This window comes from Solanum stenotomum, chromosome 6 (assembly GCF_019186545.1).
Source record: "Solanum stenotomum isolate F172 chromosome 6, ASM1918654v1, whole genome shotgun sequence".
NCBI lineage: Eukaryota > Viridiplantae > Streptophyta > Magnoliopsida > Solanales > Solanaceae > Solanum > Solanum stenotomum.
Genome location: NC_064287.1, coordinates 34,777,675 through 34,804,246, shown reverse-complemented (window position 1 = coordinate 34,804,246; position 26,572 = coordinate 34,777,675). Strand labels below are relative to the sequence as shown.

General features: G+C 34.4%; 1 protein-coding gene across 1 annotated transcript; it reads right to left on the bottom strand.

Annotated features, from left to right (window-relative positions):
* Positions 1–15,121: 15,121 nt before the first annotated feature.
* Positions 15,122–25,910, bottom strand: LOC125867108 (ADP-ribosylation factor GTPase-activating protein AGD3). The gene is made up of 19 exons (XM_049547535.1): positions 25,544–25,910; positions 25,346–25,422; positions 24,486–24,586; positions 23,417–23,487; positions 22,430–22,492; positions 22,022–22,066; positions 21,137–21,202; positions 20,945–20,992; positions 20,739–20,834; positions 20,619–20,660; positions 19,688–19,903; positions 19,420–19,551; positions 19,116–19,340; positions 18,909–18,995; positions 18,492–18,827; positions 17,298–17,437; positions 17,124–17,217; positions 15,953–16,401; positions 15,122–15,752 (listed from the first exon to the last, which is right to left on the bottom strand). The coding sequence occupies exons 1-19, from the start codon at positions 25,586–25,588 to the stop codon at positions 15,638–15,640; spliced, it is 2,448 nt and encodes an 815-aa protein (XP_049403492.1). The 5' UTR covers positions 25,589–25,910; the 3' UTR covers positions 15,122–15,637.
* Positions 25,911–26,572: the final 662 nt, after the last annotated feature.

Genomic DNA, 26,572 nt, shown 5'->3' with positions numbered 1-26,572 from the left:
CTTATAGTCTTCCGCTGAGTAAGTAAGTCAGGCCAAGGGTTCGCTAGGGGCTAGTAATGGTCTTCGAGTATTGGTCCCGCCCAGGGTGTAGGCTCAGGGAGTGACATAAGAATAGCATGAGTTTATCAACATCTCACAAGAACGACAAACTTTCGAGGTAATTTAACAAGGTGCACTTCACATCGTTAAATCAATAACCTCCATATATGACACCTAAAAGTGGCTCACCAATCTCCCATCCCTCCATAACTTTAATACCATTAATATACACATCAAAACAGATCACAACAACTAGGCTTCCTAGAGCCACGTCACTCAAACACCACCTCGTGGGTCAAAAAATGTAAAAAAATATGAAGGAGATGATTGTAGGAAACAAATTATATTTTTTTAGCACAACAATCAACATCAAGGGTCCAACTTTGCAACTTTATGAAAATGCATCAAAACAAAGCCTAGGTCGTAAGAATTGATTTCCAACTTTAAGCCATGAGATTCTAAGCAAAGTAGGTGTAGAACCTCAACTAAAAGTAGATCAACCATATACTTAAGTTAAGAATCAGATTACACACGAAATTCCTTCAACCGAAACAAAAAACGATAAGAAATAGCACAAAATGAAGCTTGCGACGAAGAGAACATTTCTCCGAACTTGAGCCAAGGAAGAATCAAGCTAGAAGGGGGTGTTTTCTTATCTCAAAGTTCTTGGAGCTCTCTTTTATGGATTCTGGACGTTTTTACTTTGAGAAAATGTGAAATTTATCTTTCTTGAAGTAAAAAAAGCACCTTTTAAAAGCGGCCAAACCCGATCCAGATCCGTGACCAGGTTTGCTTGGAAAGCCTACGGTAAAATGGTCATAATCCTTTACTCCAATGTTGTATTAATAAATGGTTTTCTGCGTTGGAAACTAGATTCATAGACCTTCGATTTGATATATTATAGGTCTCCTAACTCTATATATATTGAGAAATATACACCTTTCAAGTTAGTACATAAATAAGACCATATCAGAACTTCCTCATAATAAATCTCACTTAAAATTTTTATTTCAAGGCACCCATTAGCCTGTAACTTCCTTCTACAAATTCAAGTGACTTTATATAACTATTCCTTGGTATAACCACCTAATTTACATTATTTTTCCATGATCGTTGATGTAAACTACCATAAATCGACTTATCAAGCATAAGCTCGTTATTTCAAATGTTACAAACTTATGGGGCATTACACCGATGAACTCACTGTGAGCTGAAATGTGAATTCTTCTTGCATTCCTATTATTTTTCTTTTGTTAACTTTTTCTAGTTTTTTTTCTATTTAATAAATGAAAATACTAAAAAATGTACATGTTCGTATGTCGCTCATACTTCCCTTGCAGACTATGCCGCGACAAAAGTACGTTGCCTCAAAGCTTTCTAGGTGATCCTCCACTTCCAGAAATAGAAGGGTACCACTAATGCCCAAGAAGAAACATTGATTAAGTTCTATGTATGGGGCATGAAGGGGTGCTATGAGTTGTTCAAGGATGGCATGTCTTTCATTCTAGAGAAAGCATCGAGTTTTGATGGTCTAGTTGAGACTGTTCCAGGTATGGCACAATAATTAACTGATCGGATATGGCTTCCACTAACTGAAGCACCCGGGAGATACTATTCGAAGGTAGTCTTGGAATTTTATGTTTTCTACCAGGCTGTGCAAGACACCCAAAGGCATAAAGGAGATATAGAAAGGTTTTTGTGCTGGTCATTTGTGAAACATGGGGCATAGAGGTAGAGATTACAACGAAGGTCATCAACTCACTATTCTGGATTGAACCAATTGGGATTGTAGTTGTTTATGCACCCAAGTTTTCCACAAAAATAAGCCAATTCCAGTGGGTGGCCAGTGTGATTTGTGGAAGGTCTCAACTTTGGGATACTAAATAAAGGCTATCTCTCAGAAAGACTTGTACTTCGAAGACAAAGTGTGGCTTGACTTCATTTGCCCCCAAATTATGCCATCATAAAATGATCATTGGGTCCCCCATAAGGTAGATATTTTTATTGCCGATTTACTGATACCATTCACATCAACTTTAGGGAGATCATGATGAATTCATAGAAAGCTCGCCAACATAACTACTTAATGCCTTTCCCTGTGCTTAGTATCTAGTTTCGTGACCAAGTCGTGATTTAATACTTTGGTTCCGATGAAGCCATATCTTTTGGGACTGTGATAGCATTAGAAAAAAAGAGAGATACTAAAGCTCCCTCAGTGAAGAGGAGGAGGATGCAAGTAACTGGCTTCGGAGAGGCTGATCCTTCCTAACATGAATCTACTCCCATGGAATTGGGAAATGCCACAGGTTAGGATGCACCATCACCCCACAAACACCTTCCACCGCCACTTCTAAAAGAAGTGTCTACCAAGAGTTGGTTGAAACCACCAACAGTAACAACTGGAAACTCATCCAATTGGCACTAGCCCTACCCAAAATGATTGATAATACAACAACAAATGCCATGAGGGGTTAAGTCGCTAAAGTGGATAGTTTGAATGTACGAGTGAGAGTGATAGAAGGCACAGTCACAAACGTGCAAGCGGAGGTTGAAAAGTGGAAGGGAAAAGCACATATGGGAGATGGAGCTGATACAATTGATGTGTTGACTACAAGAATGGACGGTAATGCTAAGGAAGTCAGAGTGATAGTGGAAATTCGGAGACTGATGTGGAATTGTAGAGGACTTTGTTTGAGTCCCACTTTCTGGATGATGGAGTACATTCTAGTGCACCGGGAAGAGAGTGAGCAGTACCTCTTTTCCCTTCTTGTATAAAAGCATTGAGGGCAATGTTAGTTTAAGTTTGGGGGTATTGTAATATTTTTTAGGGAAAAATTACGCGAGTTGGCAAACATTATTATGTTATTATTCAATAGGGGTATAGTTTATTTTAATTACTCTCGGTGACTATAGTTTGAAAAAATTTGCCATTAAATATGGGACCCACTCATTATTTGTATACCGAATCAAAATCCAATTCTTGGCCTTAGTATAAAATTATATACAAATTCAATTTTATCTCTCCTCTCTCCATTCCCTAATATTTTCCTTAATTCACTCACACATATCCAATTTGAATTTCAAATTTCACTTTCTCCCTCCTAATCATGTTTTCACTTTTGCAGGTAACCACCTAAATCGTGTCTATTTTTTTTCGTTTGTATATGACCAGCTTATGCTCTTTTTTTTGGTAATTTTTTCTCAAAATTCTCACTTTGATCTTCAGATTTCATGCTTTAAAAAAAAAGGATGATGGAACTCCATCCAAGAGGACTACGAGAGGTATGCCTTTGCATGTCAAAGTATTTCATATTTAGATTTGTATAATAAGAATTCTATTTGAATCATTAGTTCAAAAATTTACATGACACCGTTTGTATATTACTTCGGTTGTCAATGGATTTATTATCGATTGTATATGTTGCAATATGTATATATGAATTGTATATGTATCAGTTAAAAGTGTTTGTTAGTTCAAAAATTTACATGACCCCATTTGTATACTACTTCTGCTGTCAATGAATTTATTATCGATTGTATATGTTGCATATGTATATATAAATTGTATATATATCAGTTAAACCTGTGTGCTTTTACTTGATAAAGTAATTAATTTTTGAACGGTTGTATATAAATGTGTAAATTTGTATATTTTTGAATTTAGAATGATTTTGAAAGGTTTGAATAAGTATAACTTTAGCCGTATACAAATTTAAATATTTGTATATGTATATTATATATGGATATGAATATGAACAAAAATGTGAATTTGTATATTTTTGAATTTTAAGGATGTAAAAATACATCGGAGTAAAATTTGTGATTGATTGAATAACCAAGAATATTGATTAACCAAATTTTCTTTGTTTGTTTAAATCTCCAGTGGTATGAAGAATCCAATTTGTTATGGTATTTGTATCTTACTAAACTCATTTTTGGCAAAATATTCTATTAAAAAAGGTTTAGCTTGAATCATGGGATTCTATCAATTTTCTGTTACCGTATTTAGCGCCCATGTATCTATTTTTAAAAAAAAATATTTGTATAAATTAAAATGATAAAAACGAGATATACAATTTTAAGTCCCCATAGCAAACTAAATTATACCCATGGAGTGTAATTAGATAAACTATAGTTATGAAGCATTATTTCCTTAAATTTGTTTGTCATATATGAAATTTTCCCTATTTTTTATGATTGTTTGTGGGCCCTTATCAGGAATGTTTGGATGCTTTAAGGTCCTTGGTGGGCCTAAGTTTTACAAACAATGTTCCATTCTCTTAGTGGGCTTTATTCATGTGATTGTGATGTTTGTATATTGTTTCTGATATTATTTTTAGTCGTGTTGATTGATAACACTCAACTACACACTATATGAATTGATGTGTAGGCCGCCGCTAGCAATTTATAATTCAATGAGGAGTTGGGGTCAATCCTACATGGAGTGGTCGATATTAATTCACATTCACGCTCCCTCCAACCATTACCTTGAGTACGCCAATTTCTCTCGCGATCTCTCCAATTTCCATCTTGATCCTTGTTCCAACTTTGATTCTCGCCCTACCTTTGATAGATAGGATGAGAACCCCCACTTGGTTTGTCTAAGAATTGTACTGCTTCCTTGTACATGGCTTCGAACTTTTCATCTTCGATACACTTCCCGCCACTTGCACCCGCAACATTCACATTCTTAAAACCACTTCCTATTACATGTTTGGTCAAAATATCCATATGAGTCATAATTTTTGTCACGTTATCATCTCTCTCTTTATCCTTCAACATTTTCTCTTTGAAAATGGCTGAAAAAATAGGGATCACCTCATCCTCTCTAGTGTGCCAAGCCCGGTTTGTTTTTTCCATTCTATCGAACAAAGTGGAGGCAATCGAAAAAGGCTGACACATGATTCCACCAGCAACAAGTTGATCGGCCGCCCAATTGTTGATTTGATCAAGGGACCTATAAGATAATTGCTAAAGGACTTTATCGAGCAAACCATGAGTGGGACACTGAAGTAGTTTCTTTTGAAATCAGCCACGTTTAATGAAGAGGCTCTCCATTAATCCGGGGATAATTTTTAATCTTATCCCGGAGTTGTAACATATTCGATAGTAGGAAGAACCTCTCAATAAAAGTCTCAGTCAACTCATCCCACGAGGTAATAGAATCCTTGGATAACTCTCCCAACCATGCGGTATAATCTCCCATCAAAGAGAAAAGGAATAACCTCAAACGAATAAACTCTTGAGAGACGATCTTGAAGGATAAGGTACCACACACATCAATGAAGTTCTTCATATTGTTGTGTAGATACTCATGAGCCAAACCTCATAGAGTCCTTTCATTTGAAGCAAGTGAAACATAGTAATTGCGACATAGAAGATGACAGTCCCCACATTTGGGGGCAAATGAATGGCACCAGCACGACCAACATCTCTTAATGGACCACCATCATCCATATACCTTTCCCTGCTATCAGCCTCACTCCCTTGAGAGCTCATGTTATCACCTATAAATTCAATAAAAGAACAAAGAAGGTAAGGGTACACAACAATAAAAAAACTAGTTCAATAAGATACTTTAATATGGGAATTTCTATGCACCATTCTCTAGAAACCACGCCGTTTTTTTATAATGCTAAACTACACACCACACGAATCGATGTGTAGGATATCGCTAGTAATATATAATCTAACGAGGAGTTGGGGTTGATCCCGAAGGGAATGATCGATAGTAATTCACCTTACGGTGTAATCTCAAGCATTAAAGTTTTGTATGTTTAATCGATTTGGACATAAATGTAAATGAAAGACGTTTTAATTAAAAATTTGAAGATGGTTAACAATATGTCAACAAGTTCAATGGCAAGCTTAGAACAAAGGAGTTTTCACGAATAATAGAGATCATAGGAGTGTGAGTAAATGAATGTTAATTTCACATAGTGGGTAAACATGATTGTTATAAATAGTTTATTATCAACTGGTAGACTAAGTTAATGATTATCTATCAATCATCATATTTCATATGGATTCTATCAAACCCCGACATGTGTAACATTAAAAACTAACTCAAAACTTTAATGGGATAAGAGTCTAAAAAATATCTCAACTTTAGTCGGATTTGTTGTTGCGATACTAAACTTTCATGAGGACCTATTACCTCCCTAGATTATTTAATATCGTATCTTTTACCCCCTGAATTATTTAATAGTGTATTTTAAAGGTATATATGTGCCCACGTGGACACATTACTATTTATAATTTTGCATTACTTTGTATGTCCACGTGGGCAAATATATATGTTTAAAATACGGTATTAAATAGTCTAGGGAGGTAATAGGTCTTCATGAAAGCTTAGAATCGCAACAGCAAATTCGACCAAAATTGAGGTATTTTTCAGACCTTTATCCCAACTTTAATTTAGCCATACTTTACCAAGCTAGGGCTAATACATGAATTAAATCCAGAGATTATCAGTAATTTCTTCCACTCTAGAACATTCTCATAAGCAATATTAGAGATCTACGCTAGAAAAAAATTTGTAACCTCAAATAATACAATAAATCGTGAAGAAATAGGTGAACCTGTATTAAATCAACATTATATTAAGCAATCACATATACCCACATGCTAATTAAGCATTCATTACATAAGCACATCCCTAAGACTATGGAGTTTTAGCCAATCATGCTGAAAATAAAAAGTAATTTATCAAAATGATTCTCCATAATAGCTCATTGGTTGAAAAAAGATGAGAAATAAATCATCAATCTCTTCCAAGCCCAAAAATCTCATTTACTAGCATAACTCTCTGATCTTTTTGGTGAGCTTGGGCTCACTTCGGTGATTCGTTGAATGAGTTCGGCGATCATCATCCACGCCTATTCCCTCGCCTTTTCATATTTTTGACTTCTTTTGCCTTCAATTGTCCTTATTTTGTCCATGAGCTCTCATAGCTGAAATTCAAGCAAGTTTATATTAGAAATGGACATAAAATAGTAATGAGGACGTGATTTAGTGCCTCAAAATATATTTCAAGGAAAAATTCTAGGTATTTCTTGGCTTGAAAGATGAACTTAGGCCCTTTTTGACTAGCCATTTTACCTAAAAAAAAATCCCTCAATCTCAGTCAGCCCTTTAAGCTTGAACTGAGTTTTGTTGACCATCATATTGCATACCTTGACAATTTGTGATACTCTATTTTTTTCACCCTTATATCTCTTGAGTTGCTAATGATTTATGATGTAGGCTAAAAGCCTAAGTATGGGGAGAATGAAAATTGTTTGAGTTATGATGTAGAAAAGCCGTTTGGGGATTTATGCATCAAGGAAACAAAGAGGAATGAGCTTAAAACATAGGGCATCATAAACTTCAAAATGAAAAGTGCTTAAATGAGTTTATAGATAAAACAATATTAAGAAGGAAAATGAAATGTTGGTGCTAGCTCACAGTGTGCACATGCCTCAATTGAAGAGAAAATTGAGTGTTTGAATTAAGTGAACACCATGTAAAAGAAGAAATAAGGTCAAAGAGAATCAAAAATATGAGTGGTGTGATAATTTTACAAATGAAAGTATTATGGATGCATCAAAGCCACTTGACCAAAGACCTTTTTCCCAAGTCTAAGCTAAACCAGCAAGTCCTTAGGGATTTAGAGTCTTGTCAATCTACATTATTGGTGATCTGCATACATACAGGGAAAGCCTATGGTCCAATGTGTGTATACTTGAATTCCTTTGTGAGAATAAGCATTTTTGCATGATCTATAATCCCTTGGATGTATATTCATATGTGTGTTAGATTCCTTCTTGTGTGAGTGGCATTACATCCTTCATTTGAATAGTGATGTCTTGATTTCAATTGAGTTGCATGAATGTGATAAATTCTTGTGAATGTTTAGGCAAATCAGATTGATGTCATTGAGTTGAGATGCTTTGAAATTATGCTTTAATGAGAAATTGTCTCAGTTTTGTGCTTCAAAAGTGTTTTGAAAGATATTCACCTAGTGAGTGGTGGTGGAACCAATTGTGAGTTGTTTTTGTATATATATAAAGTCTTTTCTTTAGAGTTTTTTGTTTTTGTTATTTTGAATCTAGTGTGTAATTATGCAATTATTATCTTGAGTGTGGCTAAGCTCAAGTCTTACGCTTAGTGAGTGTTTTTCTTAAGTACAAGCAATGTTCAACTTTGGGGGTTTGATGAGTCGATATTTTACCAACTCATTGAACTATAATTCATGAATTATTTTTATATTTTTATGCTCAGTGAGGGGATTTTAGGCCCTAGCTCTCATTTTTGTAGGCACTCCTTAAAAAGTGCAAGTTTTGATAGATTTGGAGCTTAAAATCATTGAAGGATACAGGTGAAGAAATTGATGTCGGCTTGACTGAAGAAAGACTACGTTCGCATATACGACTCATTAGCATGGTACAATTCTTGATTGGTGTTTCATCGTTCTCAAAGCAGGTGCTACTGTAGAACTAAAGGTTGAAGCGGTGATGCGATTAGCACTACACAAATGTGGATTGGTGTCTCGTTGGTCCAGTGCAAGTCAAGGAGCGAAAGCTTGAGGGTAAAAATGTACTTGAATAATTAAGTGTTTTCTTTAGAAGGTCCCAAGAGTAGAATAAGAATTTGTGTAATTATGTACATTTATCTTCTCCACTTGGGAATAGAAAGGAGAGCACTTTTTAGTAGTGATAGAAATTAGCTAAGAACTTCCCTTGCTTGTAGAGGAATAAAAATCATACTTGCATCACTCTAAGCTTGGATTTACGATTTTCTTAATCAAATTATCTTGACATTGAGGTTTTCTGTATGGGTATTATCTTTATTTCCTATATTATGAGTAGCAAAATCTATAGCTACGGGTGTGTGCGCAAGGTGTGAGTGTAAAACTAAATGGGTGTTGATTAATTAGTTCTAAAATCAATTATATTACATGGATCTATTGTTGTCTTGAAATTGTAATCTAAAATCAATGGTTGTAAATATTGATTGAGCTCTCTAACACTATTTTGACTTGAGAAAGCAAAATGGAGTTGGGTAAAACTCAATAGTGAGAATTTGGTGAAATTATTCTACGGATTTGATCTAGAGATAGGATAATCCAAATAATTCCTCATTTAATGATATGATCTAGGGAAAGTCTATCTACTCAAGCAATTTGGTATTTTATTGGTAAGGGTCTTGAAGTTCGAGAGAATTCATGGGATATACATTTGATAGTTGAGAGAATATCGAAAGTAGCCTAGACCAAGCGTTATACATGTGTCAATCAATTTGATTGTGATTAATTTGTACTTATTGTATTGAAACTCCATTTTAATGCATACATCCCTAGTTGTTTCCAATTTTGGTAAATCATATTTATGTTGATTCATTATTTTGGATACTTGATATTGATAATCTTTTGTTATTCTTAAAAAATATCTCATTTTATATACATGTGTGTTAACAATTCAATTTGCTAATTAGTTTTAGGTTACAAAATCAATTTGAGAACAACCCCATCTTCTAATCCATGTGGTTCGACCCCGACCTTTAAAGTTGAGTATTAAATTTTATATGACTATCTATGCCCTGAAAAAGGGGACATAGTTAAGCATTTATCATATATATATATATATATATATATATAATAAAGTCTAAACTCCAATAAAACAACTAGGAATTCATTGATCTCCTTACCGGGGTTTCATATCCATATCCATGATCAGAGATTTAACTATTAAATGACACTCTTTTATTCGAGTTATTATCATATTAGCGTTACCACTCCATTAGTGGAGTACAAGTTCTATCGCGCTAGACACCCTCACATAATTCACATGATAGTTTCATATAGAGGTCATACAAACACAAAATGATTCATACATTGTTTATTATCCATTCATAACGTGATGTTGGCAGGCAGGTCTAATCATGATTCTCCTGTCTAATTCCATCTAATATGTATTTTGTGAACACATTTACTAACCATGATATACTACTCGTCAATCACAATCTACCTCGACACTAAGCTACTGATACAAAGTTCATTAATATTTGTTCCTTCTAGGGAGATTGATGAAGAACCACATGAGCATCTGCTTAACACTGTTACAGTGGCCCTGCTATACTGGCCCCGCTATAGCGGCCCTAAAGCAATCTGTTCATTCCTTTTTTTCTCTATTTTGAAAAAAAAAAACATTAATAAAATCACAGCTAATTATTACTTAAACTCAACTCCATATAAAAATTGTAACTCCGGTATTTATCGCATAAATTCTTAATAACAATGAAACGGATCGATATACATAACAAATGATGGGACCAAGTACAAAAAAATAATGAAAATGAAAAATCTCAATAACTTATGTCATGATAAAAAAAAATGTGGAATCGAAATAATATTGTGGTTGACAATATTTTTGCTTATAATGTTGTTGAAATAATGCAACAAAAGGAGAATTTAAAATTAAATCTGTCGATAAATATAGATCAAGAATTGATTGGCCAAAATGAAAAAAAGCAATTCAAGGAAATTGTTACACTGAAAACGTGTGTTTTCAGATCAATAGTTTGAACACCTAAAGATGTCAAGACAATGGGTACATATGAGTTTTTATTTTAAAACGCAATAAAATGATTGAGTCATAAGATATAAAGCACGATTTTAACACCAAAAATTTGGAAAGGTCTGGCATTGATTATCAGGAGACATATTCTCTTGTGGTAGAGACAATTACCTTCAGATATCTAATAAATCTAACAGTTCATAAAAATCTTGAAATGCATCTGAATTTTTCACAGCCTATTTATATGACTCATTGGATCATGACATTTTAAAGAAAATTCCTTAAGCATTCAAAGTGTCTGAAGCATATAAAAATTTGAAAGAAATTTGTTTAACTAAGCTTCAAATATTCTTATATGGATTGATACAATAAGGACAAATATGGTATAATTAGCTTAGCAATATTTGATAAGGAAAGGATAGAAAAATAATTCTAATTATCCTTGTATTTATATAAGAAGATTGGATCTGAATTTATTATAATACTAGGTAAAATATTCGTACTTCGCACGGAATTGAACTATTTTATTAAGCTTACATATGTTCATTTGGTAATATTCATATTTTCGATCCATACACTAAATTGTCAAGAACATTTTATCTCAAGGCAAAGTGTTCCTCCAAAATCTTAAAGTTCTATATTTTTTTAATTTTCATTTTTGTTATACAAAAATTATGAGTCAGAGAGATTTTAAGTATAAGAAAATCTCCATGGAAATAGTTGGTCAGAAGTAACGAAGTTTTCTAAATTTCAAGAAGTTATAAAGAACAACATTAGACAATAAAGAAGAGACCAAAAAGCCTCGAACAACATTTCCAAGTAAAGTGGAACATCACGTCCATACAAGAACATAATTAACTAAATTCAAATAGAGGATCTTCGGCTCCTTTCTTATGAACCTCCATCAATCTCTTTTTTATTATAGTATGTCGTATCATGTATATGTTAAAAATGACCCTAAAATTATTTGTATAATAAATGTTTTTCCTCATTGTTTCTGAATAGTCATTACTATTGCTTAGGTTTCATATCATCGGCCCTAACTTATTTGAAATTGAACCATAGTTATTGTTATGGTTATAGTATGCAGTTACAAAGAATTAATGCAATTATCAACCAAGCAGTAGGTGGCATCTGAATGGAACTGTTCACAACTGGATATTCTAAACAAAAATTTTGACACGTAACATATTAAAATCTCACAGCATAATTTTGTGAGCACTTGCACTCACAAATATTCACAAATAATAATAAAGACGACCTTACTTTCCTAACAGTTAAGAAGAAAAAGGCATGTTGCTTAACATACTTTTGAAAAAGATAGTCCGTCGGGTTGTATCCAAGTTTACAATTCACAAATTTAATTGAAAGAAGCCAAAAGAAAGAGTTATTACTTCTTATCAAAAAGTCAAAAAACTTTCTCAAAAGAAAGAGTTATCACTACAACATAAATGATCTTTAACGGCAATTAATAGCTTAATTTTCGCTAAATATGTATTTTCAAAGGCAATTGGTACTCTTTATAAATGTCTCTAAAGTCTATAGCAACATTGAATCTAATGACAATTAATTATAGTTGGTAAGACTAGCACTCTTCGTTAATGTGCATATTTATTGCCGATAAAAAATATTTTTATCATAGTGTATTTTGGACATTTGTTAGTTTCAAGAAAAGTTGATCTCTTATTATGCCCGAAAAGAAGAGATGAAAAAATATGACAAATTAGTTAACTTGTGATAAAAGAAGTGGACTAATTGTCTCTATACTAATATTCTAGAAAGAGTGCAATGGCATACAAAATGTTTGTACCTAAGAAAAAATAATCAAAATAATATACTAATTGTGGTAAGCAAGAGAGCAATCTGTTTGGTTCTTTTAACAAACTTCATCGTTGGTTCCGTATTAGTTATCACATATTTGTTATTGTGTGCTATCAAATATAGCACAACCCACAAGCAATTTTCCCAAAAAATATATGAAGAAACCGGTAGAAAGGGACAAAAGAGAAGATAAATTTTCAATCATCCTCACTAAAAATTTTAACAGAGTTCAAAAAAAGTCACCAAAATAGCAATAAAAATTGCAATAGATACATGAATCACTATGACTTACAATAAAAGATTAAGCTTCATGAAATGGAAGGAAAAAAACTTTGAGGAATGAAACACAATTCATAAGAAGCTTAATTACTGTATTTGAATTCGACTCCCCTATAGAGAAAAAAAACCTACAGATAATAGTGGTAGAAATAAAAGTTTTGCTTACTAAAGAACCAAATGTAATGAATTCAACCATTTCAGCAGCGTTATGAGTTGTGGATTGAGAGGTGCAAGAGTAGTAATGTCGCATTGAAATTAAAATTAATTTTATTTGTTTATGTGAAGAAACTTGTAGAAAGGGACAAAAGAGGATCATTTTTCAATCATCATTGCTGAAATTTTTAACAGAGTTAAAAAAAAGTCACCAAAATAGCAAAAAAAAATTGTCATAGTTACATGAATCATTATGACTTATAGTAAAGATTAAGCTCCATGAAATAGGAGGAAGAAAACTTTGAGGAATGAAACAAACTTCATAAGAAGCTTAATTAATGTATTTGAATTCGACTACCCTATAGCGAAAAAAAACGTACAAATAATAGTGGCAGAAAATTTCTCTATTTATAGACAACAAAGGGTAGTGTGAACAAATGCTTATTGTGCCTTATCGGAAAGGTCACAACTCTTTGGAAAAGTTACAACCCTTTGGAAAGGTCATAACCCTTCATAAAAGTCACAATTTTTCATAAAAGTCACAACTCTTCATAAAAGTCACAATATTTCATAAATATTTCATAAAAGTCACAGTTTTTCATAAACGTCACAGTTTTTTATGAAAGGGGAAGGCTAGTTTTGGAAATAAATAATTAAAAGGAAATTCTGGTTTGTGATGGCGCCACGTATGCAGGCCTAGGATTCTCTTTTATATATATATGATATATGATATGATTTGTGTATGTTAATGACTTGAATATCATTGGCACTCCTACAGAGCTTTCAAAAGTTGTTGAGTGTTTGAAGAAAGAATTTAAAATTTAAGATCTTGGTAAGACAATTTTGTCTTGGCCTATAGATTGAGCATTTGACAAATGGGATATTTATTCATCAATCAGTATACACTAAAAAGATTTTAAAGCAATCTTACATGGATAATTCACACCGACTGAGTACCCCGATGATTGTGAGATCAAATAAAAGTTCATTCTGACCTCAAAAAGAATGAAGAGTTCTTGGTGATAAAACTTCATATATCTGTGTTATTAGGGCACTAATTATACCTTGCCAACAATATCAGGTCAGATATTTATTTTGCAGTAGGTTTATTGCCCAACAAGAAGATATTGAAAGGTGTTAACCATATATTCATATATTTTCAAGGAATAATTGGTCTAGGATTATTTTATTCTAATGCATCCGAATTAGAAATGATCAATTATACAAATGTAGGATATATTTCTAACCCACAAAAAGCCCGATATCAAATAGGCTATATAACATATTGAGGTTCAATTATATCACGATGTTAACTGAAGCAAACAATAGTTGTCACTTCTTCAAATCATGTAGAGATGATAGTTATTCATGTAACCAGCTGAGAGTGTGTGTGGTTGAGAACAATAACTCAACATATTTATATTGTAATTATGTGATCTTACTTAGCAAACAAAAAATCCAACAATATTGTATGAAGATAGTGTTGACTGCATAGCTCAATTGAAGGGAGAATACATCAAAGGAGATCGAAAAAGCATATTTTATCAGGAAAAAATTCACATATGATCTTTAATAAAATGGTAAGGTAAATGTACGAAAAATTTGTTCAAGTAACACTTGCAGATTTATTCACTAATGTGTTGTCAACATCAACATTTGAGAAACTAAGATATAAAATTAGAATGTGTTATCTCTGAGATCAATTAAAACTTTCATCAAGAGTAAAATATGCAATGTACTTTTTTCCCCTTAACTAGGATTTTGTCCCATTAAATTTACCTAATAAATTTTTTAATGAGACAACACTCGAGACGCATTACAATATATGTGAAATCCTTTTTTTTCAATGAAAGTTTCCTTTTAAAGCTTTAACAAGCCACATTATCTATGGACATTCAAGGAGAAATATTATAAATGCATATGGATTTCTCTTTCGTAACTCTATTTAAAGTCCATGTACTAAATCAATGAACATCATTTAATTCTTGTAACTTGAAAAAATCTTTATTATTAATAGGCGCATAAAAAAAAGTGACACAAAGACTTAACTCTCTGTCATAACTCTCTTTATGGAGTACTTGTCAAGCTCCAAGAAAAATTTATATATTTCTCTTTCTTTTACGACATAAATGACATATTTAGACCATTTCCAATTGTGTTTATTCTCTTCTTTTTCTACCACGCAAACAAGTTGGTACAGCGAACACCACAATAATAATAAGACTTACCTCTGGACAAACCAGTGGGAAAGTTCATAACCATACACCACCAAATGTACTAAACCAGTGAAGGGACAGGCAGGCAAATCATTTTCCCTCAGTTAAAATAACACTTAGATTTAGATATACAAACTACAAAGGCTACACCACAAGAGTTAAAATTAACAGCAAAATGTACACAAAATACCAGCACCCAAGGCCAATGCCTAGAACCTGCCACAAAAAACTCTAAAAACAAAAACCAATAAAACTGCTAAGTGAAAAAACAGCTTTACAACACAAAAAGACTGCAACCCTCCAATGCATCTGACCTCCGAAATCAAGCATGAAAGACCACCCTAACATTTTACTTCAATAGAAGATTCGGACGCGTAGTCCCCAGGAATCTTGCAGACCACAACATGCAACATTGAGGGCCCTTAATGCACAAGCAGCGGTGTCTTTCGATGGAGATCTGTCAGCACAAAATTTACTAGCATAATTACAAAGAACTGAAACCCTGGTTTCATTTCAAACAAAGGGTACAGCTTCAATCTCTGTCCACGTTTGGTATATACTCTCTTGAATGTATTAAGCATTTGCGTCTGACAAGAGATTAAGGACATCAACGTCATCAAAATTTGAGCCCAATGCAAGATCGTAAGGGGTTTTACTTTCCCCATCCAAAGCATGTGGATCAGCACCCCTGCAGTTAAATCACACACAAGGACAAATTTTAACAGATGGAGAATCCCATTGCTTACTGATACGGTTTGCAGAAAGATAAGTCTGTAAGGAAGATGCAACTTCCCATAGGAAGATTATTAAGAAATATCACCACCTAGCCCAATGAAACATTGATGAGGAAATATATAAGAATAAGCACAGAATGCTACATTTGATTACCTTGCAAGAAGCAACTTAGCAAATGCAGCTTTGCCTCTTATAATACACCAATGAAGTGGTGTCTGACCACTTGAATCTGAAGCATTTACATTTGCACTGTATTGCATAAGAAGCTCTAGCATCCCTAGGTCAGCTGTTTCACAAGCAAGGTGTAGAAGGGAGCACCCATCGAAGTCCCCAACTATAAGCCTCTCACTTGGACTTGCCAAGTCCATTTCTAAGCAAGTAGAATTCTGATCAGTGTATGGTTGTTCTTGTAACAGCATTACTTTGGCAAGGGTTAAGGAAGAATTAGACACAACTTGCTTGTAAAGAGCATTAACGTCTGCTTCAGAGCTTACAATAAGGCGATACACAGCTTTCTTATCATTAGCTCGAACTGCCTCCCACATCATTTGTGCCGCAGTGTGACCGTCCTTCGTCCGACGAACAAATGATTTATCTGCATACTGTGATAATGGAAAAAATATTGAATTAATACTAACCAGGAAAGTATTGCCAAAGTTATAAAAATTAAAGTGAAGCCAATGCTATTGGAGAAAATGAACATATTATGCTTGAAAGACAGATTTTTTCTTTTCAAGTTAGACAGCCAACAATAACTCAAGTCTCCCATAAACACAAGGGCTGGCTTGCATGCAAGCCAAATGACGTAGGTGCACTTGAGTGTTTTGAACTTTAAAGACATCATTCCCCACAAACTACAGACTATGGATGTGAGAAGCAGATTAGGTTTTTTGTTATTTTGTTCTATAATTATTTGGGTTCTCTCTTTTTGGGAAGGGGGGGGCTATGGGTTGAAGATTGAATGTCATATTTGTCCTTCTCCATAATTCGATTCCTCGGGCCACTATTACCGAGCTCCCAAACATGTCAAGAGACTTTATTTCTAAACACATGATATCCATAGAATTTATCAAAATCAGAGCTCCAAGAACAAAAACAGGACAAAAGGAATCTTCTTGATGGCATTCATCTCAGACTGCACTTTTCAAGCTAGTACTTTGATATCCTTGTAGACTCACAGTGACAGGAAACTTAAAACATTACCACAAGATCTTTCGTCATATAACTCTTCACACAACCAAAGATGTCTCTTCTACAAATCTGACAGATGGAAAAGCATTAAACAACACATTTTTATAAACAATTACGGAGAATGATGGTAGACCTTTGCATGGATGAATTTCTCCTTGGTTGAAATGGGATCAGCATGACTTGGCTTGCTGATGTAGAGCTGTTGCTGTTTATCAGATCTGTATGAGCTTCAGTTTCCAATGTTTAAGCTATATCAGAAAGATGAAGATAAACTTCAGACGAGAAATGATTTGAGTAGGTAACTAACCTGGCAGCGGAGACTTGGAAAGCACCTCGAGCTTGCAGTGACTCCTCCCAGACTGAATTTGCAAAGGTATTCCCCAACGACTGAAATAAAGCTATAACAGAAGGCTCCCATACTTTGACATCAAGTGTGAGTGACCTCACCTGCAGAGAGATGATCACAACTGAGGACAAGATGCAGAAAACCAACTCAATGCACCAATATAAATGTTATAAGGGGTCGTCGGTAGCTGGTTAGAGTTTTGCAGGTATTAGAAATGTAAGGATTAGTTATGAATGAATCTATGTATTATTTTATGTAGATATTAATTATACATACAGGGATAAGTTATTCATGTATTAGTTATTCCACCTTCTCTCTTGCATAAAATAATACATAGATTCCCTCGTAACTTATACATGTATTAGTTATGCAGTTTCTAAATTGTCAACCAAACTTCGTATTAATTTTATGCATGAATAATAACTTATTTCCAATATACCTACCAAGCATTGTATCAGTTATACGGAAATTAATACATGGATAACTTGTTTCTTATCCGGCTACCAAACAACCGTCAACTGGTTAACTACAGAAAGGCCATTCAAATGCAATGTTCAGAGGAGTTAATACAAATAGATGCTCAAAACACACCTTTTCTAAACAAACTCCAACTGTCAGAAATAAGAAACTGGCATGCATCCCTTGCAAAAGTTAGTCTTAAGTTTCATAATCTACCAGTACACCAATATCACAAGTATCTTTAAAGCTACCATCAAGAGAAGCACCAGAAATTTCATTTTTCTGACTATTCAGCTACCTAAGGAATTTTAAATAGTCAAATATATTGGAGCCATGAACCAGGCAGAAATACATGGGTGTCAACCTCCTAAACAAACAAACTGGTTTTCAGTCAATAAAAATATGAGAATAAGAAACAACCTTCTAGAAGATCTTGTACCATTCTACTGCTTAAAAGTTTGAAATCTTAATAAAACTCTACAATGTTAAATACAATATAAAATCCATGGAGTTGCTAGAAGACACTTTTGGGCTTCCCAACTTTAACTTTTCTAACTAGAAACAAATGAATATGCACCTAAAAGAAATAAATTTTAGATCCTATGAATTTGCATAGAAAAGAAATTAATTTTAGATCCCAGCAAGAGGCAATATAGCCTGTGGCTAAATAATACGTAGCAAAATCTAAAAGTTCACCTTTGATATATGCACACCAAGATTACGATGAACACCTGAACATTCAATACAAACAAGAACACCAAGATTTAGAGATGCCCAATCTGGTTCAGCAGCACCACAGTCAGCGCATCTATCATTCCCGCATACTCTACGTAGTGTGGCAATTGGCTGTTCAGTTTTTGGAGCAGATCGTAGCTGTTGTGAATTTCTGAAAGGGCGATCATGATGTGCTGAGATAAGCCTGTCAGATGGATGGTCTTCAACTGCAGGTGGGTCAAAATCTGAACTTTCAAATGAACTGCTCTCACTGGCAGATCGATGATGACCACTTCCCATAGGACTGGCAGTCAAACACTGAAATAAAGAGTGTACATTGTTATTGATTGTGCATCGAAGTAAAGGCAACAAAAATGTACAGCAGCTTCCAATAGTTACCCTGTCAGGGGCCTGAGAACTCAACAAAGAAGCAATAACTCCTGTTATTTTCTCAATCCAATCCATTTGGTCCAAGGCACTCTCTGCCTACAATAAGAGGGAAACCGGTAAATTTTGATCTCACAAGTCTAGCACAAACTCCACCCTGCAACAACAATGCAATGGTTGGCATGAGATATCCAACATGAAAATTCAATAGCAATTCACCTGCAAGGTGTAGCTCTTTGTAGGGGAGATAATCCTGAAGCAAAACCGCAGATCTGATTGGTCAGCATCAACCTTTATAGTTGATGTCAAAAGGTTTACAGTATGATGAGCAACAGACTTTTCATCATGTACACCACCATGATAATGGGACGAAAGCCAGCGACTAAGAAGTCCAGAACCAAGCTCTGAACTATTTCTCTGGCCAGAATGTTGACTACCTGACCCCTGCAGATCAGAAAGTGTCAATAGACCACAAATTAGGGTTTGATGGTATACCTTTTATATCCCAGCCTATAATACTCACAGATGGTTTTGTGTTCTGTTTGCGATAGTAGTACAACATTCCACGGCTATCAAGAACAAAGAACCTTCTTTTCCAGTCTCCCCGCAAATTTGATGAGCGCTTTGATAGATAACCTTGTCTAATGGTTTGAACCTGAAAGACCACTGTAATTTTAGCTGACTATAGGTGCAAAGGGTAAACAAAAGGAGTACTTAAGATCATGAAAGCAATAATAAAGGGTACAATAAAGTTAATGCAAAGGTTTTCAATGATATAATAGTTTCAACACCTTTCCCCTTGCAGCAGATTGCATGACAGCTTCTATTTGCTTGTGTGAACTTCTGCCAATGGCTTGTATACCATCTCCATTAGGAGATCCATTAGAACCATTGGACAACCACCTGCTCTCTCGATCTACTTGTCTCTTGTATTCTTGCATCTTTTCATTAAGAGCTGCCTTCTCATAGTTGGAGCGTTCTCGAGACTGCTGTGCGTAAGTCAGGACCTGCAAAAAAATAAATGACACTTGACTATCTACCACCTAGAGAAAGCAACAGATGTAGATTACTATTTATGCATTTCAAATATCATGTCACATCGGCATCAACTCAAGCGTTCAATAACTCCCAATTCCAGTCATTCTAGGTCACCTGACAAACAATGAATCAATGCTACATAATACACTCCCTCTTTTCCAACTTATATGTGACGTAGTTTGACTCGATATGGAGTTTAAGAAAGAAACCAACTTTTGAAACTTGTGGTCTTAAACCCACAATAATATGTGTGAATACAAAAGGTTCTCATTAAGGGTAAAATAGGAATTTCAAAATAAAAATTATTTTCAAATATAGAAACTGCCATTCTTTTTGGAACGGACTAGTAATGAAATAATACTGCATAAATGGAAGAAAGGGAGTAACACATAAGAAATAGTCCTTGAAACATTACAAGAATGTTTCCTGTGCGTGTTGAGACTCGTGAGACATGAAAAGTGCCAGCTGGGACCATTTTAAGTATAAAAAGAAAGAAGAAACTGAGGATAGTTGCAGAAGGATGCAAAGTATTCTCATTTACCGTTACCTAAATGTAAATTTTGATCATTAACCTTTCTGTAGGAAATAAACCAAAATTTGTTGCTACCTAATCTGTGATTTTAATTGAAGCGGCCTCAATCAAATATCAAATTGCCACCAATGAAACCAAAAACAAAGACAAACCTGATTGATATATGGCTCCATCTGATGCAAAAGCTCATATCCCTAAAAGATAGAAATAGAAATAGAATGTGAGAAATTGAAAACAAATAGGCTAGAATATCCCCCAACTGTATGACATGCCTGTTTGAAATAACGAAGATGAGCATCCATTGTACCACTAACTGCTTCCAGGAATTCAAACCGTTTCTTTGCTTCAACATTGGAAAGAGCGGTTACCTGGATTTAGGATTCAAAAAGAAAAAAACAAGTCAACAGGCCATTGCTATTGTGGTAACACTTTTTGAATTGAAAAGTCTAAGAGATGCTCTAGCTCCAGATTCACTCACCAAACTGAATCGAGCTTGCTCAAAAGTTGATCTTGCATTATGAAGTTCCTGGAAGAGTTATAGTCGTGTTAAGTAAGTTTTTTTCCCTTCCTTTATTTACAAAGTAGGCAAAAATATGTGCAAAAGTTAAATAAGAGTGACTTCAGAAGGTTATAGGCAGAATGAATGGTTAGCTGCTATGTCTGTCAATACCTCCTCCAGTAAACTGGCAACATCACTTTTTGTGCCTTTCCTTAGTGACAAAAACTTCTCGCGGGCCTGCAGCATGGAGCATATAATGTTAATTGATATAATAGAAAATCCTTAAATCACCAACAGAGAAAGTGTAAAGTGTTCCTATTATTTAACTCAGAAATCCAATTATCTTGCAAGTTTTTTGTGCAAACTTAAAAAGTTCCTTCAACCCCATTGAAGTGCTTAAATATATCACCAGGAGAATTTTTTAAATGGGAGGAAATGATCAAGGTAAACCGGAATATCGTGATAATATATATGTAGTGGCAAAGCACTACAACATTTTCGGAAAATTAAGTCTTTTAATCCCATTGCCAACATATAGGAAGGTGTGGAGGACGTGAATTAGGGTAGAAGGTTAGTAGGTAGGAGTGTGTTCATGCTAGTAGGTAGGAGTGCATTATCTTGGTGCCCTTACTAGTAGTCTTAGTGTTGTGCTTGTAGTTTCTTGTTCTTCGATTTTGTTGATATATGTTGTTTCGTGTAGTTCGATTGTAGTATTATTTGGTTGTAGTACTGTTCTGCTACTATTTATTGTTTTGTTACTACCTATTGTCTCTTGTACTTCCATTACATCTTTCTTTAGTCTGTTTTTGTCTTGAGCTAAGGGTCTATCGGAAACAGGTTCTCTAGACTCTACCTCACCTCTGAGGTAGAGGTATGGTTGGCGTACACTTTGCCCTCCCTAGACCTCACTCTGTGGGAATACACTGGGTATGTTGTTGTTGTTAATAGAGGAGTAATTTCTGCATACAGAATAGTTATCTACTGGAAAAAATATATCTTCAGTTCATCAGATAGTGAAATTTATAATCATCTAATGAGAATTAGGAATAAGAATACCTGATCATAAATTAGGCTTGCCTTGTCAAAGCGCTTCCGAGCTTCCTGCACAAAGAGAACTCCTTGTAGCAAATACTTACACAGCCATTTTATATTTGGGTATGTAAGCCCACAAAATCAGGTTTTTCACAAATAGATGTTTTTGTTCATTTTTAAAATGACCGAGAAACCCACAAAGGCCAATGGCGCATTGTTCGAAACTCGGCAGATAATGGGGCCACCCTCCACATTATCCACTAAAATACCAGACTTTTGACGATGGCAGGGTTCAAAACTGTTATGTGTGCCTATCCCACAGAGCACACACTTCGCTTAACACTAGACCAAAGTCATGAGACACTTACATATCCTGAGTTAGTAATTAAAAATGCCTTTTAGAATAGAAAGGAAGTAAAAGAATGGTAGTACCTTGACATCTTGCAGATCTATGTTAACAAACTGCAGTAACCGATCATTCAGCATGTGCTCAACCTGAGAAGACAGTATGAATGTTGGAGAAGTAGGCAATTAGTTAAATGCATATGCCACTATCAGACTAAATAGATCACTTGCAGTTCTATTTTTTTTTTTCTAGGGCCAACTTGTGTGTATCTCGACCATTCCATCGGGTTCCTGCTACCTCCCAACAACACAGGTACCAGATAAATCTGCCCTCAAATGCTTAGGCAGATGAGAAGAAATCACTTGCAGTTATATTTTTGTTCTTTCCACAGGAAGGAGAGCCTCGAAGGAGGAAATATCTAGAAATTAGATGATAGAATGAGTAGAGTCCGCCAGGCAAAAGAATAAAATGTCAAAGGGATCAGAAAATTTTGCAAAAGTAGAAATACAACAGCAAATAATTCAACTAGCACAAGAAGAATTTTCATAAATTACTGACAAACAAAGTCAGCATTCAAATTTGCATAAAAGGAGAGAGAAAAAGAAGAGGGAACAGAAAAAAGAACCATATTTCTTTTTGATCAGGAAATAGAACCATATTTCTTAGGTCGCAGAAGGTGAAACTCAGAGTTAGTGTTCTTAGGGGTCGTTTGGTTGGGAGCTAGTTATCCCAGGATAAATTATCCTGCTTAAAGTAAATGGGCAAGATTTTAACACAGATATTGTGGAAATGAGTGTCGAGGACATAATAGAACTCAAAATAGAGCTCAATCAAAATGTGCTTACTTAGTAGCCACACACTGCATATCAAGGTGAAAAGTAACTGGTCAAGGCAATAATTCAGAAGCACACCCCACAGAAAAGGGTAATATTGAATAGATGTTTTGAAGTCATCTCTTGAAAGGTAACCAATGCTGCTTTCTGCCCCAAATAAGGAGTTGAGAAATACAGCATCAGAAGTAATATTGCGGCAATAAAATGAAATTGAGAAACAAAAGATACTGAAAACTTTACCTGTGACCGAAGAACTTCCTTATAAGTCCCAATTTCCCTCAGTGCAATAGTAAATTTAGTCATTACAGGACCTACATTTAGAACGGAGTAAGTGAGCAATAGTAAATTTAGTCATTACAGGACCTACATTTAGAACGGAGTAAGTGACTGAACAATTAATGGGTCATTATTCAACTACAGATCACATGTTGAAACTATTACTTGCAAAGTGAAGTGGGGAAGGATGAATTCATAAAGGTCAAAGCACTATAATTAGAATATTGAAAAGGTGTCTCTGCATTTAGTAGAGCCAATCTCTTTATGCAGGTCAGACAAACTTTTGATGAAAAACGCCATTTAGCTGATGCCAAAAATGAGGGGAGAAAAGTTGTGCAGATTTTCAGTCGGACACTAACTTATACTTTGTGGATACTTTGTAAGTGTTGCAAAGCAGAAGATCTTCATTTAAGTCTCACTATCACTAACAACTATAGTAAATTCTACTTAGTGAATAAGCACAACAGGTCCAGGAAGTTTTCTCAACGCCCATGACATTCTCGTCAAAAATGGCATGTGAATAATTGGAGATGTGATCCCAACTCCAGATTACATAAACAAGTACCACGTTAAACCAACGATCAAGTCTCATTGTCCAGTTCCCTCAAATGGTGATACCAAATAGGCAGATACTAAAGAAACCAAAAATAAAATAAAGAATAGAGAGGGACTTGAGACTACAATCAGGATAGTGGATGACTTTTTTTTTTGGCACTAGTCAGTGAATTAGTGGTCGTTGAAACATCTATAGAAGGTTACTGGATTGTTTTCTAAAGGGAACGGCAAGGATTGAATAAATCATATATTTCCCAGACCATAATTTTTCATGCTTCCATTGCTCTGTGAGATGTCTCTTCATCTATGAACCCACAAGAAGTGCATCTCATGTTTTGCGAATTGTTATCAACAATTGAAAAAAAATTACAAAAGTGGACAGAGAAAATGGTGTGTGGAGTGCTGATCCCAGTGCTCTAGGATAAACATTTGTAGCTGCGAAACATCATATGAATGTATGTACCAGCTCTTTACATACCTCCAAATGCAACACTGATGGGATCATTGTGCCCCCCACCAAATGTTTCCAGGGCACTCGCGAAAGCAATATCTCCATCATATCCCTCTCCAAGTCCTTCCCTGAAAGTAGAACAGAAAACTGGATACTTGAAAACTTCTACAAATTCACCAAGGATAGGAAAAGAGGTTGGATGTTTATTAATCAACAAAACAACCATAAAAGGACTTATGAAAGCAAACTATTGAACTGATATAAACACTCAATCCCTATAACACAAATCATCAAACTTTCACTATGACCTTGCCCATTGACAGGCAGCTGAACTACCCTGCACTAATCTGATAAAAAGGTTGTGGATTTTATGCAACACTAATGACTTCCCAAAATAATAGGTTTCAACTAGTATAATTTTGGGAAAGATACATCAACAAGATTCTAAGAAGATTATTAAATCATTTGTTGCAGACACCAGGAAGCATACCTCTTTTTAGCTAGCAGAAGACACTCTTTCGTATTCTTTTTTCTTCTTTCTAAAAATTAGATTGTGATGCAAAACCAACTAATTTAGAAGTTCATAGTTCAATAAAAACTTCATTATCAGAAAGAATCTACAAAAATGAAAATAGAAAGATAAAAATCAAGCAGTCATTTGGGCATTAAATGATACCACCAGAAACTAATGATGTCTACATTCCATTGAAGGAAATGTGTAGTGAGATGAAATGACATTCATTTAGAAAAATTGAATTTCTATTAAAACAGCAATTACTGTAGATTACTCACTATTGCGTCAGCATTCTCCATAAGAAACCAAATGAAAAAGAACAAAGCATACTTTATCAAGCCAACAATAAAAAAGAAAACAACTGAACACTCACGTATATTTTCGACATCCTTTATAGAATTTCAAGCTTCTTTCTCTTAGTGATTCAGCACTTTCTTCAAAACATTGCAGCTGTTTCACCCAAACCACAATACAAAGTGAGAGAATGTAAAATTTTTCATAATTATGGATCTTTAACTAGTGAAGCAATAATTAAGAGCTAAAAACAAAGCAAAAGAGTAAAAGAAGCAACCTGTTTACGGAACATGGGAGAGTCATCGAGTTTACCAAAATGCATGTTTACAACACTGATTCTTCTTTTCTACACCAATTCTCAATTAACATTACAAGACACCATATCAAAGGATGTTCGATCTTGCCCGATTTAAACTTTTACCAATTGCCATAACAAAGATCTACCATTTCTACTGTCGCTATCGATCTCAATTGAGTAGACAAGAGCAGAGCTCAACTGGTAACCACAAATCAAGGTGATGAATGGATGTTGGTACAAAACCCTAGAGAGGTTGGGTAGAAACCCTAGAAATGGAGAGAAAAGAAAACCCTTGGGAACTGATTATAATGTAGTAGTAGTATTGTTGTCAGCAGCAGCAAACTTCTGTAGAACTTGCCATTCTCTTTATAATTAACCATTTTTACTAAACTTGTTATACTTTACTTTTAAAAGCAGCGGAAAAGAAAGAAACTAATCCACCTTCCTTCAATAATATTGGTTCACTATACTAAAAATAATATTTATTCAATTTAAAAGAATATTTCTTTTTATTTTTTTTATATATAATGGGACTGTAAAGAGGAGAGAGACACGGTTACTTACAGTGCGACGGGGGACAGACAGACAGACATTGTTACTAAAAAGACTAGCTTCTCTTCGCTTTTCCTTTTCTTTCAAAAATATAAAAATAAAATAAAAAACACTTTTTTTATATATATAGTATTTTGAAATTTTGAATTTAACTATTACTATTCTAATAGATACTTTATACTAAATGTAAAACCAAAAAAATCAGTTCTCACTTTTTATTTGTTAATTAATGTTGACAAAATAACCTCTTTTTTGAGGGGTCGTTTGGTAAAATGTATAAAAATAATATTAAATAAAATTTATTAGAAATGCTTGCATTAGTTATGCATAGATTATTTCTTATGTATTGTTTGATTTGATGTATAACATGCATTATACAAAAATATTTTTTTATATAAATATCCTCTACAATTATGGTAAAAAAGATGTAAAAGAGATTTGAAGGATAATTGTGTC

What these genes read in the sequence shown, in the direction of transcription:
- LOC125867108 (XM_049547535.1), bottom strand. Translation starts at nt 25,588, where the DNA reads ATGCATTTTGGTAAACTCGATGACTCTCCCATGTTCCGTAAACAG. An exon ending in CTCCCATGTTCCGTAAACAG is followed by an intron (nt 25,423 to 25,543) that starts GTTGCTTCTTTT and finishes TGGGTGAAACAG; the next exon opens with CTGCAATGTTTTGAAGAAAG. An exon ending in CAAGCCTAATTTATGATCAG is followed by an intron (nt 21,203 to 22,021) that starts GTATTCTTATTC and finishes TCCATGCTGCAG; the next exon opens with GCCCGCGAGAAGTTTTTGTC.